This window comes from Melitaea cinxia, chromosome 4 (assembly GCF_905220565.1).
Source record: "Melitaea cinxia chromosome 4, ilMelCinx1.1, whole genome shotgun sequence".
In the NCBI taxonomy this organism is placed as follows: domain Eukaryota; kingdom Metazoa; phylum Arthropoda; class Insecta; order Lepidoptera; family Nymphalidae; genus Melitaea; species Melitaea cinxia.
In genome coordinates, this window is record NC_059397.1 from 15,500,218 (window position 1) to 15,521,600 (window position 21,383).

The window sequence follows — 21,383 nt, forward strand, 5'->3', positions numbered from 1 at the left end:
ATTAAAAGCACATATTGTTATATAAGTAAACAGCAATATAAAATTTTATTTCGTACTTGTTAGGTTGACATACTCGTATCAAATATAAAAAGACCTATTTTAATATTCCTCGTTTATTCGTGAAATAAATGCGTAGTATTTTTTATACTATGATAATAAATAATTGTTCACATTTTATTATTCTTCATAAACTCGCAAACAAAGGCCGTGTGCTATTTATTTGTAAAAAAGAAACCTTGTTAATTATCGTATATAACGCAAAATTACTATTAAATTAATTTGAAAGATACTGCTAGAATAATCAAATATTTGTACTGTAATAAATATATAAATATGGAGATAAAATTGTTTACTGCACGAAGAATTCAAATTCAAAAAGGAAAGGTCGTTAAATTTTTATTTTATTTATTTAAAATATTCAAAAATGTATCGTCAGCGTATACCGTAATCAAAGAAACAAAGATATCAAAGGGACTACATAACGAGCGCCATGTTCAAGGTACTGCAGAAATGAAAATGTTTCGATGATAATTCTGCAAAAAAAATTTTTTTTTCTAAAGTTGAATGCGAATTTATTATGATTAATATATAATTTTTCAACAGAAAAGAATTGTTTCATGAAATTTAATGTAGGTATATATATAAAATTTATATATTCTTAAAATAAGAATATGTCTAATTTGTAACAAAATTATAAAAACTATTTTTAGTGTATGATGTACCTTAAAATTATGCATTTCACATTTTGTTCTTTATCTGTGCTATAACACGTTGCTTCGCACCAAATTTCAAGATTCTCAGTTCACCAGAAGTACCCTGTAGGTTTTGATAGCCCCGCGAGTGTCGAAAATTTGCAGCATAAACAGCTGGATCTTAAGATTGCCTTGGCTTAGAAGTTTGATTTTTTCACAGCTCTAAGGGTCTGTAGACCTGAGTTTTATATGAATTTCAGCTTAGGTACCTCCACGCGTTTCTGAGAAAAAGGGTCTTGATAGACACATAGACAACAAAGCGATCCTATAAGGGTTCCGTTTTTTCCTTTTGAGGTACGGAATCACAATTAACACGTAATATATGATCAGCTTAGTTAATTAATCTGAAAATAGTAAATAGGCATTCATAATAAATTTAGAGTTCACGCTGTACACTAAGGCAGTTACTTTTCATCTCTAAGTTAAGCATGGTTGCCTTTGAAGAAAGGACCAAAGTCAAACATGTTCTCAGTTGCAAAACATTAAAGTTAGTCAGATTTCATTTATTCCTTTTTGTTAGAAAAAATATATTCCTAAGACTGTTTTATATTATATGTTCACGCCTTTAGCACATCACTTAAGACATTTTGAATACTATACCGCTCAGTTTTAGTCAAAATAAATTGAAACCTGGACTATATAGTAACATTTGAAAATACGACTCATTTTAAATTAGCGTTATACTGTAGCTTAAAGTTTTAAGAAAGGGAAGGTTAATGGCGAACGTACTCATAGGCAAAGTTTGTAGTTAAGGGATTTATGACTGACTGCTTTTTTCGGTATAATTTTAAACAATATTATTTGAACATCTTAAGAGTCTCTTTCTTAAGTAGAGCAAAGATAAATAAAATAAATTGTATTGTTTATATTATATTTTTTACTTTACTGTTTAAAGAGAATTTCATAAAAGGTTTGCTTACGTTTTATTATTTAACATCACTTTGTCTCCATCCTAATTTCACCGTCTAAGTGCGTGGGCTAAAAGCACTCGCTAGAAAAGGCATTGGTAAAACAAATATTATGTTTGGGCGTGACTAAACCATATCGAGGCCTTCAGTTTTATACGTCGTCACACAAGCTTGTGTGGAAAGAGTTGAGATGTATCAATATAGTATTATTACGTAATAAAATATACAAACACTTTAAAAATAATAACGTTTTGTATTGTTGTCGTTTTCTTTCGGTTATGTTTGAGTTTTCAGTCTTCATTTTATAAATGAAACGTAAAAAGCTATAATGAGACTGTTTCATGCATGAAATATTGTTCGAAATTGATGATTTTCGTCGATAATACATTAATGGTAAACACAGTTAAACGAATATGGATACAGCTTAACGAGTTTCCATAAAAATAATATATAAGATAGTAATATAATTATACTGGAAATATGTGTAATGATGTACGTCATTATAAAACTTTCCGAGAGATGTGAGTTGGGAGAAAGCCAAAAAATTGTGTTTGTTTACTTACTTACCCGTTATATAGGTATTTATTTACATATGGTATCATATAAATCAGTTTATTTGAAGGATTTTACTTGATAAAACTAGTTTGTATCGGGCCATTTTGTTATAAATAGAATGGATTAGCTAAAGATAAAGTTTTCGGTTGTTTTTTTACCGACTTCAAAAAAGGAGAAGGTTACTCAATTCGACCGTTATTTATGTATGTTCGGAGATAACTTTGTCGTTTATGAACCAATTTTGATAATTATTTTCTTTTGTTGAAAGGAGATATCTCAAGTATGGTACCATGATAAGGAAACTAGGATTTGAGAGAGTGCGTTTGTTAATTTTTTTGTATGTATTGTACATTGTATTACTTGTCGATGTAATTGAAGTCGGTTTTTATTATTTACGAGCCAAACACAATTATTTTTTGCATAATAATTTAAATGTGAACAGTATCCTATGGATCTGTACGTTAATATGTTAACGATTCTTTTTAGATACTGTAGTAGTCTTCGCGTTTGCGTACCGCATTTGTGTATCATCGTTAGCATTTGGTAGCCTGCAGTATTTCATGCAAAGCAGAAATTATATTTATTATAGTGTATGAAGCATTTCGAGCCTGCCGTCGATTCGTCACTTAACAGTTCGTTGATATTTCGCGTTCTAAGAACACAGTGTAGTTTGCGCGAAGAGGGAAGTTGCGTATTTAGAAAATTATGTCAAAGAATGAGATTCTTTACTGTAAAAACCTCAACTATATCTAAACTCTTTCTGATGATGACTAAATGAAAATTGGAATACAGTTTTTGTCTTGTTTTTACATAACTTTGAAACAATTTGTATTTAAATTGGAAAATATGTGATTATAAGTATTTGATACTTTCACAATATATGAAGTCCAATATATATGACTAATATATGAATAATATGAAATCCTTTTGTAATGACGGTACAGTTTATAACTTTTCAGAATTATATCGATCATCTGATAGGACTTAGATATTAAATTGTTTTTTCATTTACATTGTAGACCATATGTGGGTCATTCAATTTTATATTTATAGTAAACTAGCCGACCTGTGCCCACTTCGTTGGGCGTTAATTATTATTATACTAACCAAATAACATACTTTAAGTAACAAATTTTATAGCATTTAAATAAATAATATGTTGCTCCAACGCCATCTATCAAAAATCGATAAAACGTCATCAAAAGACTAAAATAAGACTAAATTAACAACGTCGAAAGACTAATAAATTGTTTTCTAATAGCGATAGATGGCGCTAGTTTATTTACCATTTTGATATTATATTTTAATATTTTTCTTATTTACTGAATTTTTTGTTCAATTACAATAAAATATAGCCTATGTCACTCCTGAATAGTGTAGCTTTCTGTTAGTGAAATAATTTTCATGATCGGATCAGTATTTGTGAAGATTACCCCCTACATACAAACAAAGTTATAAACTTTACCTCTTTATAATATTAGTATAGATTTCAAGTAAATCGGTAAGGTTGATTTCGATTCAATGAACTGTGACTGCGACTGATAGCAGATGGAAAGACGACGAGGGATCCCATAAGAGTTCGATTTACTATGGAACATTTACAGGTAGATACTTATGGTTTCTGATTAGACAAGATTCCACATCTCAAATTCTCACAACATACATACCTAAGTTGCCGTGTAATAATATTGTTATGCTAATTGTGTATAATTATAAAATTAAATAGGACTCATTAAAACTCACTCAAAACTATAATAAACATGTATGAAGGCTGTTCTCAGGTCGTGTTGTATGCATGTGTTAAACTGGTAACACAAGCTCCTAGGAATGCTCCGAGTCTATAGCTTAAGTAAGGTCGACAACCCAAATCCACTGTATTGCCTTAATTATTAAGGTAGTCGATGCTTATACATTATTCCAAGTGGATGCATACTTAGCGTAGCGTTTGACGTCAAAACGTCATACATTTCTAACGTAGAGATCATTTGAGAGCATCAGTATGCTTCATTATATTACTATGACATACCAGCATATATAACCAAAGAGTTAAGAATTCTGTTCCCTACGTTGTTTTGATACCACGACCGTTATGTGAACGTTACTTTTAGCGACCATAAGTCATTATTTGAGGTTATATGAAACTACCTAAACGTACATTGGCCGTATCATGCAGTAATCAAAATTTGTTGCTAATCACGGCAAGCTATGCTGATGAAATTTTACGGTTAGGTTGATTGGTAGGAGTGTATAGCTATAAGTTAAGTTTAATACGTGAATCTAAGGTTTAAAAGAGGACATAAAGATGTAATCATGTGTATATACCACACATTTCGACACCAGCAATTTATACTAAGCTAACTCTTAAAAGTGAACTTTACAATAGAGGCTTATAAAAGGGAAAAACGTGATACATTTTATGTTAATAAGGAAACTTATTTGAAATTTGGTATCTTTAACTGAGGTAGGGCACAGCAGGAATTTCCTGCTCAAAATATGGAGCAGCCCGACTGGGGTAGTACCTCGACCTTACAGAAGATCACAGCAAAATAATACAGTTTTCAAGCAGTATTGTGTTCCTGTTGGTGAGTAAGGTGACCAGAGCTCCTGGGGGGGATTGGGTATTGGGTCGGCAACGCGCTTGCGATGCTTCTGGTGTTGCAGGTGTCTATAAGCTACGGTAATCGCTTACCATCAGGTGAGCCGTACGCTTGTTTGCCAACCTAGTGACATAAAAAAAAAAAAAAAATCTTTAATAGTTAAGTTATTCATTGCCATTTCACAATTTTTTTATTACATATAAAAACACATTTTATCTAACATAGTAATATAAGATATTATGTCAGAAAAACTTACTACAAGGAAAGGAAGAAGTGGTTCTCCCTTGGCTGGTATTGCTTTTGTTTGGCGCGTTTGAGAATTTAATTAACTATATAGTGGATAGAGTAGTGATTCATTTTGCCCTGCTTGACACGTTCATCATTGTGATGTTGTGTAGTGTTTTGTACAGGTTTTCTAACGATTGTTTTTATTTCTTTATAATATTAAGCAACCTTCCTTAATTAATAGAATGTTTAATGAAAAATAAATACGATCGAAAAAAGGAGGAGGTTATCAACTCCTCCTTTTTTGGGAGTCGATAAAAAATATTTTCTATTACTGTTCACTTAAGTGTGAGGCGTTTATATATTTATACACATCGGGTGTATGCTTTGAAATAAAACACATCCAGGCATATTGATCAAAAAAATTAAGTACTTTATACATTAACAACACCTCTGGTGACTACAGTGGGTGTAGCGAGTTGGCGCCTAAACTTAGGCAATTTGCGGGGTGGATTCTCGCTCGAGATGGAAATTTGTATTAGTACAATATTTCTTTGCGGTTTGGATGTCTGTCTCTGTGTTGGGTCACCCCACCATGCCTCGGAGAGCACGTTAAGCTGTCGGTGTCGATTGTTAACGTAAATAACTGATAGCGATCGCTACCATAATAGGGAATATATCCGCCAACCCGCGGTGGAGCAGCATGGTAAATTAAGCTTCTCATATATGAAAAAGAGGTCTGTGCCCAGCAGTGGGATATTATGGAATGCTATCACATTCTAATTTAATATATACTAAATATATATAATGTATTTTAATCGCCTATCGAAAACTTATTATTAGCAGAAGTTTCTGCTTTCATTAAGAAGAAGGTTCAGAGTTTAATCCTACACAGCTGTACTAATGTTTGACAAATATAATTTTTTGTGACCTTAAAAAGAATGATATTTTCGACCCTACTATACATCGCTATTACCCAAGTTTCAAGAATAATAGTCATATATAATTACAAGAAAAAATAAAACACAATTATTTGTTCAATAGCTCCTTGTGCATTTTTGAAAATTCTATTAAAGCCTTTTTTAAGTTTCTTGTCATCTCCTCTCAGTTAATTTATAAGTCCAAGAAATGAGATTTCACTGAATGCGAAGAAAAAATTACTTTATTAGCCTACTTTAATAAAATAATTATTAAAACATATATATTTCTAGCTATAGATTAAACACTAATATCATGAAACCACGTTTTCTGCTTTAGACATTATGATACATTGCTGAATTTTAGATCATAGCAGTAAATATATCCGCCCAAATGTCCTGTCCTGAGTCATGCTACGTCATGTCCACGAGAGTGACTTGTGTGACTACGGACATAAGTGGCGTCCACTTAGTCATGATTGGTTTTACGTTCTACCCATAAATACGGGTAATAAATGCTTCGTTTTGATTTAATTTAAAGACAATTTTATTGTAATTACGTTTTTAATTTGAAAATTTCGATTCAATTTTGGTTTATTATTTTCTATAATCGGTTTTTTAATTATATCTTCTATTAGTTGAATTCTATGTTTGTTACTGTTTTTAGGGTTCCGTACCTCAAGTGGAAAAAAACGGAATCCTTATAGGATCATCTTGTTGTCCGTCTGTCTGTCCGAAGACCCTTTTTCTCAGATATCAAGGAGGTATCAAGCTGAAATTTATATTACATACTCGAGTCTACTGTCCTTAATAACTTTGAAAAATCAAACTTCCAAGCCAACGAAATCAAAAGATACAGCTGTTTATTCTGCAAATTTACTACACTCGCAAGGGAATCAAAACTTACAGGGTACTTCCCGTGACTTCAGAATCTTGAAACTTGGAACAAAGCAACGTCTTATAGCACAGATAAAGGAAAAATTGTAAAATACATAGTTTTTAGTTACATCATTTAAAAAAATATTCTTAATAATTATTTTGTATTTTGTGGGGAATCCTTTGTGCGCGAGTCTGACTCACACTTGGCCGTTTTTTTAACTATTAAACTGTATATTTCTATTTATTATATTAATCTTAGAGATTTGATGTAAATACAATATGTACAATTATCTTAAAAGTTATAAACCTAAATAGTTTCGACCGAACAAGTTTGTATTTACTGAATTAAATGATATAGGTATTCAAAATATTAATAATAATGTAAATTGATACATACCATACGACTTATAAGAACATCACTTCAACCTATCGCAGTCCACTGCTGGACATAGGCGTCCCCAAGTCGCGACATTATGGCGCGAACTCATGTGTTTTGCCCATAGTCACCACGCTGGACAGGCGGGCTTGGTGACCGCAGGGCTGGCTTTGTCGCACCGAAGACGCTGCTGCCCGTCTTCGCCCTGTGTATTCCAAAGCCAGCACATTCATGGTTATCCCGCCATCGGTCGGCTTTATAAGTTCCAAGGTGGTAGTGGAACTGCGTTATTCCTTAGTTGCTTCTTACGATACCCACAAGACGAGAGGGCGTGCCTATATTCTTTACTGCCGTAACCACATAGCTATATATATAGCTATATTAAAAACAAAAGCAATTTAATTTTAATTGGGTACTTACTATTATTATCATTTTTGATTATTTTTCAATGGATTATTTTATGAATAGCTTAAAGGACAGTGCAGTGAAAGATCTTATACAGGAATATTCAAAAGAAATACAGACGAAGGAAAAATAAATTATTATTTCCTAGCAGTAGCTTATTCCACTATTTGAAATGTCTGTTGACATTTTCATGGAACCGAGTGGAATTTGTATTGTATTATTGTTAAGCTCATTATTTTTTACAGTACAACCCTCGCAATTATTCGAGTTCAGATATTCGTAAACATACTATTATTTTCTCAAACCATCTCCCTATTTAATGAACAGGGATCAATTATTATTTTACAATATTTGTTTTTTTTTGTTTGTATGATATCTATAATAAATTACTATGTTTTATAATGTTTGCACATAGTAATTACACGATACTAAAATACAAGCAAACGATTTTAAAACACTTGTTTATGTGTCTTTCTGTTTATCCGGGCTAATATTCGGAACGGCTGATCCGATTTTACGATGATATGACACAGGATGACAGTGGGGGTTGTGAAGCGATATAATGGCTACTTTTTATTTCGGAATTCCTGCAAAATCGGTATTTACGCGGGATAAATCGCGTTTACCCTGTATCTGTATCTACCGTCTAGATAGATATGAAACAAATAAACATTTTTCTATTAAATACGACAATCGTTAAAACAACGAAAATCCCAAATGTTTTAAATTCTAAAGAAGTATAATACAAATTATATAAATTGTAAAAAATTAATAAAATGACTACACACTGTATTCCAACACTGCATACCCAAAAAAAAATACTGTGTTTTCTCGAGTACTTATAGCTATTTTTTATTGAAAATAATAAGTATCCAGATAGACTTTTTCACGCGAACAAAGATTCGGGTACAGCTCGTTTTATATATAAAATAAAACATACGTGAATAAAAATAGAAACATAACTTATGAGTTCAAAAATAAGGATATTCTCAGTATAATAAATGTTCATACATCATTACAGCCTATACAGTCCACTGCTGGACCTGCGCCTCCACAAGTTTACGCCAAAAATAACGTGAACTCATGTGTTTTGCCCCTAGTCACCACGCTGGGCAGGCGTGGTGACCGATTGGACCGAGTTGGTGAATGTTCATACAACTATAATATAATTTACAAAAGATAAGGTTATTTGTACTGCTAAAATTACTCAAAAACGGGATATAATTCGACATTAGCTACGAATATCTTGTTCACGTGACTGAAGTTTGCGGGTAGATCTTGACGGCCGTCGAGATCTACCCCCAACAATAAAAAAAAAATGGTAAATATCATTTTGTATAATTTTAGCAATGTGCGAAAAAGTTTTTTTTTACAACCTACCACAATTTCCTACGTTTTTTCAAATCATGTTGATCTCATACTAAAATAATACAATATCTTAAATACAATCATCACATGAAATGAGCTGCACTCGTTTTGTTATCTGAATTTAGAAAGAAATTCTAAACGCTTTAATTTATTTAAAGTACATTTCCTTGTTATCAGTATCATCAGCTCAAAGAGAACTCGGCAAGGGGTCGCCGACGAATACGTCAGCGACTTCACCACCAGCGTCAGACAACGTGATCAGACCAGGGGTGGGTGTGGCAGACACGCCACGACCAACTCCACGCACAGGACCATACTTCGACTTGGCGGCTTCCAAGAATGTCACTGCACTTCTCGGAAAGACCGCATACTTGAACTGCCGAGTGAAAAACTTGGGTAATAAAACAGTAAGTATTAAACGTTTTATTTTAATGTCGCTAATAGGATTGAAGTCTTTGCGTTCTAAGAAAGTTCACGATTCAAAGAATGGACTCGCGTAAACTTAGATCTCATTTTAGATCTTCTGGGCAAGTCAGCTTTGTACGTCAAGGGTGTACTTGTAGTTGCTTTGAGATAGAATGTTTATTTCACTTTTTTATCTGTATATAAAAGTTGTGTTTGCTTTTGTAGTAATTTCGTTGGATACAATCTTTTCTTATAAAACACATTATTAAATTGAAAACGACATTTTATATTGTTATTTCAAATATTCTATGGTATGAAAAAGAAACTAATTTTGTTACCAAAAAATATCAAAAAGCTTATGTTTACCGTGATAAAGAGGTAATTAGAATTCTATTTCTCTTTTTGATATTAAATCAGATTAATTAGATTTAATCATTTTGCTATTAAAAATCAATTAATCAATCAAATTGTATACTCAACTAGTCTACATAAGAAAATAAAAACATTCAGTAGTGCACTTGTACGTAGTTGTACATTATGTTACAATAAAAACATTAGCATCTGTACGCTAGTCACGCGATGGTCTCGGAAACGAGTGCTACAAAATGAGAAAATTACAAAAATCAAGTCAAAAGTAGGTATCGCAAACCTATATTAAAAATGTAATACCAAGCACACGTTCACACTAACGAGTCCCTCTTATTTCGAAACCAACGTCCAATTTACATAGTGGCGTACCACAAAATCCTCGTTTAAAATGAAACGTAACAATAGCACAATGCAAGTTTAAAGTCTCTATTGTAGGAGCAATTTTATAAATAAAAGTCTCATTAGGCCGTGATGCCGCATCTTCCATATAAATAACAAGTCTAGCTAACGAGATCGCTGGCGTCCACACGAGCTTTTTCCAACAATTCACAATGATAACCCACCCTTATTATGATATCATAATGACGATATTATACCGTCTTGCGGTTTTATTCAAGGAAGAATACTTGTTTACAGTTTCATAATGAAGCGACACAATACTCTTAAGTAGCAATATAAGAAGACATTTTAGACTTAAAAAGCTTAATTCAAGAATACAGATTAACTGCCGACTACGAAATTATTTAAATGTATGTATATTTAGTTACTCGAATTGTTCATGCGATATCATTTACTGCTATAGTTGATTTCACTATTATTTAAGTTTTACAACACACTTAATATAAAAACGTTTCAAAATCATTTTAGTTTCTAGTTTTGTTTGAAATATTAACAATACCTATATAGAAATTTTATTAATTCGTTTTATTTATGTAGTAATATGAAGTACTAGCTTTTACCCGCGCCTTCGCTCGCATTGAATCTTTTTTAATAAAAAGTATCCCATGTTACTTCTAATACCTCCAAGAATATGTGTACAAAGTTTCATGATGATCGGTTGAGTAGTTTTCGCGTGAAAGCGTGACAAACAAACTTACATTCACATTTATAATATTAGTAGGGATTGTACCTTAAAAAATATTTTTATTAAAATTCATAAGATTACATTATGAAAATAATTAAGTAACGAATTTAATTTTTACTGTAAAAAGCAAATTGTTCTTTTGAATTCTGAGTTAATTAAAAGTACAATCATTCAAAATGTATGAAATGGAAACACATTTTTATCATTTCATTAATCATTGTTAGTTTTGTATTGTAAGAACCGCAGTAGGTAATGAGAGCTCTGGGCTATACAATTAGATGCATGTTTGCGCAAAGGCCAGAAGGCAATGAGGCGTCTAACTGTACCCATGCAATTGCACTTCCACAATTTGAAGCGCCATTTAATGTTCCGACAGGTTTCACTAACGGTGGCGTAATTTCAGGTTTTTAGTCAATACCAAGCCAACACGTACGGAGGGGTCGTAACCTACTTCCAGAGTTAATTTAATTAAGTACCTGCTTCTAGGCCACCTGCCAACTATTTGTGATGTCATTCGATGCATACCGAATAACTTCGATAATATCTTGGAGTTAAGGATGTTTTAAGATTGCCTTTATTAAATATAATTAGATAAAATAATTAATAGAAATATAATGTATGTCGATTTCGTTTGTTCTTTCGTTTCTTCAGTTTCTTGTCTGACAAACTGACTTGAAAAGTGTATCTGTGTATGTTTTAGCAATGAATTCATTTGCGACTTTAATTATGAAACGTAAATCTACTAAAGTATATTACCTTTCTGCTAACATCCTTTAAATGTGTCCTTATTAATAATTGTTTTATTCGGTACACAAGATTGTTTTAGTAGTTTTATTGAGGTTATGATAAATTATGTAATTAATACAAGATGGGTTATTCATATAATAAATCGTACTTTAAGTTAAAAAACAAAAGTATAGTTGCACTCACTCTTATGCTAGATATACATTTTTTTTTTTGTAATTTTAGTCTTTTACGGTTGATTACCAAATTTGCTCAATTTATTCAATAATATTCGTTAAGTTTACAGTGATTAGTACAGTAAAGTAAATTGGAGAAGATGCCAAATCCCAGTTCTGAGATATCACAAGCGAAATCAATTAATGTATACTTATGTGCATTTTTTAAGGTCTGTTTATAACCGTGTGTAATTATCTCTTATTATAGACTAAGAAAGATATAAATATATCAGACACGAAGATATCATAATTAGTTTGAAAAATGTAACATTATTTTTAAATGAAATTGAAGTCATTCATTATTATAAGAATTGAATAATCTCTCGCTCTATTCTGAGTTTTAATTGATTCTACAAATCTTCAATCAAGTATCTTAATTAAAATGAATGCGTTCATTGTTATAAATACTCCATTGTTAATCTCTGACTCTTAAAATCTTGTTTCTGACTTAAAGCGAATCAAAGTCTATATAAATCTTTAAATTTTACATTCTAAAGACGATCCTCGGGGGTGTTGACCGAAAAGCTGTGGCTCTTAACTTTGTAAAGCTCAAAATTAAATTCTGATTGATCACCGTTCACAAGTAACTTCTTGTGCGAATAATTTTGTCAGTGCGAAATAGAACTTGATTTATTTTTTTCAATATGTATTTTTGAAGTGTAAACTTCTTTAGGCACATGAGGGTAATTTTTAAAGGAAGAAACGCAAAAATAATAATATTAGCATCACGAAGATGTGCAACGTTTTTGTCGAACAGTGCCACCTAGCGTGTGCTATAGAAAGTACAAAGGTTGTTACATTAATATCGATAGTATTATATTGCAAACTAACTAGATGGCGCTGGGACGGAAATCTAAAGCTTTCGATTTGTATAAATATAAACGACACTTAAAAATTAGTTGGTTCACTTCTGACGTGTGTACTTTGTACGCACGTGTCAGATTATAAGTAATGAAATGGTTAATTTATAATGTATCTATCTATATAGGAATGTATGTATGTCTATAGAGTTGTTTAACATTATTATTGTTAATGTTGCTTGTTTATTTTATTTCTTGTTTGGTGTATACTAAAGTGTAAATAAAGAAATGTAATATTTGATAATATAAGATGTGGGTAGGACTATACTTTTTTGTCGTCGTCTATAAAACGAGTGTTCGGACTCGATTGGGGATTCTTGTTTGTGACGTCGACCGGTGCGGAGCTCTCGGGGAAAAAGATAAGTATTATTATGTATTAGTTATGGTATACATATAATTATAATGAATAAGTACTTATGTAATAATATTGGTGATAAATTGTTACAAGATATTTAATTCATTATACGCTTCTTAAAGATAAAAGTATTTAATTTCAATGATCAGATAATAATTCTTAAATTAATAAAGTATGAATATATTATAAATTGTTTATTATTTATATTTTACTTTCTTTTTTCTTAACATCAGAAGTGGGATATCACCCAAATTTACCTACAATAATGTGTGTGTTTTTTTTTTTTTGAAGGTTTTGGGGCCATTCCAACTACTAGAAGGTCTGATGGAAGAAGCCATTCAAGAAGCAATTGCCTCAAATCGGCGCTCGGATGACATTGCTTTTTATTTTAATTTTAATTTTGATTTCAATTTCGACTTTGATTTTTATTTTTAGTCCTGATTTTAGTTTTGTTTTTTGATTTTGGTTTTAATTTTGAATTTGTGTTGAATAGGGTGATAATTTGTGATAATTTAATATATTGTATTTTTTTATTTTTAATTTAAATTGAATGGAAAAATTTATCCTTTTAACTGATTGAATTATGATTTTAGTTTTAATTTTAATTTTGTTTTAATTTTAATATTGATTTTTGTTTCTTTATTGATTTTAATTCCAGATTTAATCAAATTTTAGTAGTGATTTTGTTTTTAATTTTAACTATTGTAATTTTGAATTTTAGTATTTATTTTAATTTTAAATTTTAATTACTGTAATATTAAATTTTAGTTTTGAATTTGGTGATGACTTTAATTTTGGGTTTGATTGAATTTTAGTATATTCATTTTGATTTTGGTATGATTTTGATTTGGTATAATTTGTTTTGTCACAATTGTTTAAATTAACATAGTTTCGGAAAAACAAGCAACATTAACAATAATAATGTGAAACAACTCTATAGACATACATACATTCCTATATAGATAGATACATTATAAATTAACCATTTCATTACTTATAATCTGACACACGCACTTTTTTATATACAGACTGAAATTTTAAAATATAATCTCGGAGTCTATTATGGCAATTTTATTACTTTCCGATTTCAAGAATTTATATATTTACGCTATCAAATTACGGTGTCGCTAAATTAAATTTTGAGAACAGATGTCATCATCTAAAGTAACTCGTAACAAATTTTAAAAAGTAAACTTAAAAGTCACAATCTTGACACAATTGTGACTTGATAGCTCTGATATATTATGTGCATCTTTTTGTTTGATTTGTTCAGTCCCAGCTTCCTACTAACATGGGGGTGTGTAAAATTTGTGTTTGTTTTATATTTGTTGTCTCGTTGGTTACTAAATAGCATTGTCATAAACCTGCATGCTTTTTTAATGTTATTTTTAATAAGTTACATTACTGTTTATTTGATAAATAAAATAAATAAATAAATAAACAAATAATAAATCATCAAACTGAAAAATAAAAGAATATTTTTAATGATGTACTTTCGTGACGTTTTGAAATACATAGAAACGCAATATGTGGATATCATGACCATTTGAAAAAGGCTTTTAAGCGTTTCATTATTTGTTACAGCTAAACATGCAAGTATCATGGGTGCGGCATCGAGACATTCACCTGCTAACAGTGGGACGTTACACCTACACGAGTGATCAGAGGTTTCGAGCTATTCACCTACCTCATTCTGAAGATTGGACATTACAGGTAAACGTTAAATCTCGTATGAACAAATTTTCCATTATATACAAATGTAAAGGACCACCTAATTAATATATTTTTAGTTTCCTGCAAAATGGTGTATCGTTTTTCTGTCTGGCAGCAAAACTGTTTATAAAAACGTATGACATTTAACTGGATTCAATTACGTTGTTTTTTTTCACAAAATTTAAATTTCGAAGTTTATTTACTAAAATTATATACTAAATGAAATACAACATTTATTGTGTGAGGATAAAAAAAAGTAACTTTACTTAATTGTTTGTTTCAATTATTGTCCAATGAATATTTTCAAAATTCATATCAAGTAAATTTCAATATTATACCTGTATTAAACAAAATCAGAAAAAGATGATTTGGGAACCGACTATAAATAAGAAAATTGAATTTGAGTACTTCAACCCTCTGGGCATGTTCCGTTAATAAGAATTTCTTTTTACTTAATAGTTTGCATATTACAAAGAAAATGACGTAGTAAATACAAATTAGCAAGCAAGCTTATTATACCAAACAGATTGATAAGTATTACTTATTGAAATATTTATAATCAATTATTCTTTTTCCTGTTATTAGACGAGTCTAACGACCTTTATAAAATAATTTGATAGGACTATATAACATATTATTTGTCTTTTGTATATGTATTTACATTTTTATAACGTCGGAACAACGTTGGCTCCAAACATAAATGGTATTATGATTTTCCTTAACGTTTTCATTTGGAATTTTTAAACTACTTTTGTATTTTCCGCAATACAGAAGCTTAACATATAAATAATGTTCTTTGTGTTCTGCTAAAATAAAAGCGAAAATCAAACCGTTCTCCATTATATATACGCTGGGTACTTACTATTTACGTTTAATTTTGTAAGTTTATACTTTTAAGGAATGAAATAATATCGAATTATAAACTATACATAAAAGCAATACTTGTTTATACAGTAATTATTTTGCAGAAAAACAATAAGTTAACATTAAATACAATATATATTTACATTATAACATGAATTTGCATCATGTAATATCTAAATTCAATACATGAGTACATACGTACCTATAAATATACGCGAAAATGAATGAAACAAAATACCACCTACATCTTTTGTTTTTATTTAATGATCATCTGAAAAAAAATAGTGCTTAGTGATTGGTACAAAAAAAAATTAAGTGTTTTACTATAAAATATTTTATGTACATACGTTATATGTATACGATCGCCATATTTTATTATTTTAGGTAACATTAATTATTTTAGGTAACAGCTAACAAATATAAATACTTATAAATATTTTTAAATAAATACTTGATTTCGACTGACTTTGTGGGAACACCTAACTAAGAACCTTGGAGCTTAAAAACCTTGCGTTAATCTCCAAGTAGTATTACAAAAGTTTTTAAACAAAAATTCCATCAAATTGGTATAAAGACTACTTCAAACTATCTGGAAAATCAACAAATTATGAGAATATTGAGCAATAAAGTTTGTATCTTAAATCACAAATACATTTATACATTTCCATTTATATGTATTAATGTGTACGTGTGTTTGATTGTGTAGTTAAACTTACATTTTAAAAAATAAAGCATTATTTTCCTTTTATATATTTTTCACTTCCATAAAGTTAATGTGGTGAAGAAATAAAAAAGTCGATAAACTTTTATCACCACTTCACTTAAGACATTACGTGACTTTACGTGATCTGTAAAAGATGCGAGTAACTTGTATTGAAACGAACTTATCCTTCAACTTTTCTCATAAATTGTAACTTTTTTCTTAAGTCTCTGTTATTCTTTATAGTAATCGAGTAAGTATACCTTTATGCACATTATTGTTATTGTTTAATGTAATGTCTTTACCGCGGCCGCTCTGATGTAATGGTGCGTGTGCCGTGTTGACGGCGCGGTGCCTAAACATCGACGGCCACGGGTTTGATTCCCGCTCGGAGTGGATATTTGTGTTTTTACAAATATTTATTTCCGGTTTGGTAGTTAATTTTTGGGTCTCTCCACCGTGCCTCGGAGAGCGTTAAGCTGTCGGTCCCGGTCGTTATCGTCTACACCTGCTAGCGATCGTTATTCATAGAAGGGAATATATCCGCTAATTCACATTGGATTAGCGTGGTTGATTAAGATCTGATCCTTCTCCTACACGGGCAAAGAGTCCTATGCCCGGCAGTTGGATATTACGGGCTGAAACGAAGCTATATATGAGTTTTTGTATCGCTTAAATGTGTAATAAGACTTAATATGAGCATAACATTAAATATAAACTTTCTTATATATTAAAGATTAATTTAATTTTTTGTTTCAGATTAAATATCCGCAACATAGAGATTCTGGTATCTACGAATGTCAAATATCAACGACACCTCACATGAGTCATTTTATACATTTAAACGTTGTCGGTAAGTATTAATCGTATTTTATTTATTAAAAATATATTACAATAAACATCAAAAATAAAATATATTATAATAAATATAAGTGAATCTATATAATAATATATATTGCGTTATCGATTACGAAATCACGTGGTTCATTTTTGCTTATGAATTTTGATAAAATCAAAAACTGACGATTTTCAATTTGCATTGGTAAATATTTTTGCTGTTTTATTGTTCCGATAACGGCTTCCCCTGCTTGGATACACAATTTTGCCTTTTCTTTTGTTTAAATGTCACTATGTTGTTATCACTGTTACATAGCTTTCTCTTGGTGAATAATAATTTTTTAAAATTGGTTTAGTAGTTGTTGAGTTTATCCATTACAAATTATCAAAAAACCAATTACTTACCTTACCTCCGTATATAGTATGAGCATATATAATAGGTAGAGAAATGTTATATTTGGTGATAATGAAAGTACTTTACTTACTACTTTACGAACTACTTTTCGAAGAGAATTGGTATATTTAATATTTCCTTTTCTCTTAAGCCCTTACTTTCTAAAATCTTCATAATTGATCTTAAAATAATAATTCTGAGTAATTTATTAAAGTAATATAATCTCGCCAAAAATAAACGTTTCCTATGATAAATAAGAGCCAACAAGAGATTTTTGACTGGCTATCGAATGTGTCATAACAGTCAGTAATTCATAATCTTTTAGTTTTTATAAGTTATTTTTATAAACTGTATTATGGGTAATGATGATTTTTAATGTCACGTGAAATGTTTGCTCGTGTGCTTATTTCGATAAAAAATGTTTTGAAAAACGAGATCCGAATTTAAATTCATTATGACCTATTAAAAGTGTGATAATATCATACCACATAGTGTTGTAATTCCTACGTCATACGATATTAGAGCTCTAGAAATACCACAAATGTAACGTACATTTAAAAAAATAATAAAAAATAATAATTACTTAAACAAATTGCGAGCTAAATTATGATGCCTCTAATTTAAAAACGACTGTTTGAAGCAATTAAGTTTTATATGTCAAAAAAAATTACGTTAACATTTTCAAATTTTTATTGTAAAATAATTAAGTGATAAAAGAAAAATGTTACGAAAACATTGTAAAATTATAACAATGGCTTTTTCAATTAAGAAAAATTACTGTAATTATTTTTTATAGATACATATAAAATAAAAAATAAAAAATAGTTTTTATTGTCCGTTATAAATGTAACAATAAATGTCGGTTTTTTTTTATACTACGATCGTACATACATTGAAGTTTTATGTATTCCTTCATTGAATAGGTTACAATTTCTTTTCCAATCATAGAATCGTTTCAAACAATTTTATCATCCACACAGTTAAACGATGATAGTAAAATACCTAGAACATAAATTAAGACCTAGCGTTAAAGATTTATTCGTGGTGGCGTTTTAAAATCGCTGCGTTTTGCAAAATGTAAATTTTAATTGAATAGTCATTTTCGTTATGCAACCTTTTCCATAAAATTTATCGGAATAAATTTTTATCACAGACGAAGCTATCTAAAATGAGGCATTACTACAATTTTTTGATAACACTAAATATATATTTTTTTTTGATTAATTTAAATTAAGATAGTTAAACAAGTATGATTTTTATATTTTAATGAATATAAATTAAGTAAATATTAAAAAAACAACACTAGGCATGGATTTTCGTTTTACTTAAGCTACTATACAAAATATAAACAAAAGACTATGACATAGTAATATTTAATTCCATAGCAGGATAAATATAATAGAGATACATAAGGAATAGAAACTTTTTTTATAGTTTCGATTTTAATATCTATCTAACGATATCGTATTTTTATTTTCTTTTGGCTATTTTTTATGATTTTTTTTTAATTTATATTCAAAATAAAAAAATCTGGTTTATAACTATTGCATGTATTAGTCAAAAACGAAAAAGTATTTTGATATATATATACAAATCCACTCGATATTGTAGTATGTATTTCCTTTTTATAACTAAGACAATTTTATACACGGAACAAAAATAACTTACAGAATAAAATTATTCATGCTCACAATATTATAAAGATCCTTCAAAAATATAAAGATGGAAATAAAATACCTTATAACGTAATTAACTGTTTCACAACATTTCGCAGAAGAAAACTGAAGTATCATAAACCAACATTCAAAGCTGAATTTCGTTAAAAAGTTATACCAAAGTAAACCCCATCACGAGCCTCCTTGAGTTAGTGGGTACTAAAATGTTTACGTTTCAACAAGTTTAATTATGTACGCTATATTAAAGTCACGCACGGTTCAAAGAAAAACTTTTGTTTAAAAATTTTATAATAGCATATTTTCTTAATTTGAAATCTATTTAAGTGAAAACAAAATTTAATTTTCGATTTCGTTACTCTAGAAAATGTTGGTATCGAAATCAATTAACAACATAAAATATGAAGTAAATAGAAGAACGGATTTCTGGAAAAATTTATTGTATCATATATATTTCAAAAAGAGAATTTTAATATTTTTTTTTAATTTGATTTTTTTTATGGCTAGAAAAGTAAATTTAAATACGAGTATAAGTTTAACATATGCTTACTTAAAAAATTATAGAATTTATACGATTGAAACCCGAGGCTGCGACTTGCTTTTAAGACGGCGTTTTATTTAGTATTTGAGGTTTATTTCAAATATTGTTACTGTTTCTCACGTAAAAATTGATTATATTTACAAAAAGGGGCTATAGTATAGTACGTAATAATATATTAAAATTATTTAGGCTCTTTTTACATACCACTTTCGTGCGCTAGAACTACCAGACTGCTCGCAGAGCTCATTCTCGATCAAGTAAGTTTCTATTTTTTCATCCTGCAATTCAGCAAGCGCTGGAATATTTATTTATTTAATTTGCAATCAAAAGCCTAAAAATAAAATTTACTGCTTCTACAATACGACTGACCAATTGGTAAATATATTGAGACGTAAAAATTTCCATTAAGACTTTACTACTCATTATCTAACCGGATCTAAGAATATATTAAAAAATAAATATATATTTATAGTTTCAAAAGCCATCCAAGTTCATATAAAATGTCAATCACCAATGAAAATGAGCCCCATTAGAATTAACATAAAAAATAACGAACTATCAAGAATTTCGCTCTAGCGGGTACATCGTTCCATAGCTTAATTGGCTAGAGCGCCGACACGGTCAGTCGGAGACGCGGGTTCGAATCCCAATGGAGCGGTCAATTTTTGATATGATATTCAAAAATGTTTAGAATTCCTAATGTGAGGGTAACACAAAAACAAAATCGTACATATTAACGAACTTCCATACAAATGTTCATATTTTTGTATAGGATATTTTTTGTTCAGGATATTTTTGTCCCTGTTTAATGCCTGTATTTATTTTTTCACTTTTCTCACTTCGAAAATAACGGATTCTTCATAAAAACTTTTAATCCCCATTTCATCAATAAGAGAGTGGAACTTCAACAAATGTCGGAAAATGTGTTTATCAATTTATAATCAGTAGTCCATAAAGTTTTTGAAGTTTCTTATTTCAACGATGAACTTCAATTCCAACTTTCCTTCATGACACATTTTTCGCTATCACTTTAAAAATGATGGATTTTTCAAACAAATTTTTAATATCTTTTTTCCTTCTTTAACCAACTACAAACTTGTACTGTTTGTAGCACAAATAATTGTGTTTGCTCGCAAACGAAAAAAAACCGACTTTAATTACATCGACGAGTAATACAACGTAGATCGACGAAAAAATAGACAAGTTACTACGCGTTATCAAAGATTACTCAAAAAGTGGTTATCAGATCTCAATCTAATTTATATGTGACCACATGACAAACATCAGCTTTCGATTAAATAAAAATAAAAATTATTAAAATCGGTACACCCAGTAAAAAGTTATTAATGTAAGTAGTTAGTGTTATAGTAGTTGTTAGATCTCAAATAAATTTAAATGGGACCAACTGAAACACACCACCTTTCGATTAAAAAAAAATTGTTGAAATCGGTCCACACGGTCAAAAGTTCTGATGTAACATACATAAATACAGTCGAATTGAGAACATCCTCCTTTTTTGGAAGTCGGTTAAAAATTAAATGACTTTCGTAAAAACTTGCGACAGCCCTTTATATCACATGGCCCAGTCATAAAATTATTTCTTAGTGTCTACTATGAACTACCTCACTGCCTAGTTTTGAGCTTGTA

General features: G+C 29.9%; 1 protein-coding gene across 1 annotated transcript in view; it reads left to right on the forward strand.

The window, feature by feature from the left end:
* Positions 1-21,383, forward strand: part of LOC123670426 (tyrosine-protein phosphatase Lar-like) — a 58,129-nt gene that overhangs the window by 23,627 nt on the left and 13,119 nt on the right. The window contains exons 3-5 of the mRNA XM_045603921.1: positions 9,160-9,389; positions 14,599-14,727; positions 17,051-17,144. Of these exons, the coding sequence (XP_045459877.1) occupies positions 9,160-9,389; positions 14,599-14,727; positions 17,051-17,144 (453 nt within the window). The remainder of the gene's footprint in view (positions 1-9,159; positions 9,390-14,598; positions 14,728-17,050; positions 17,145-21,383) is intronic.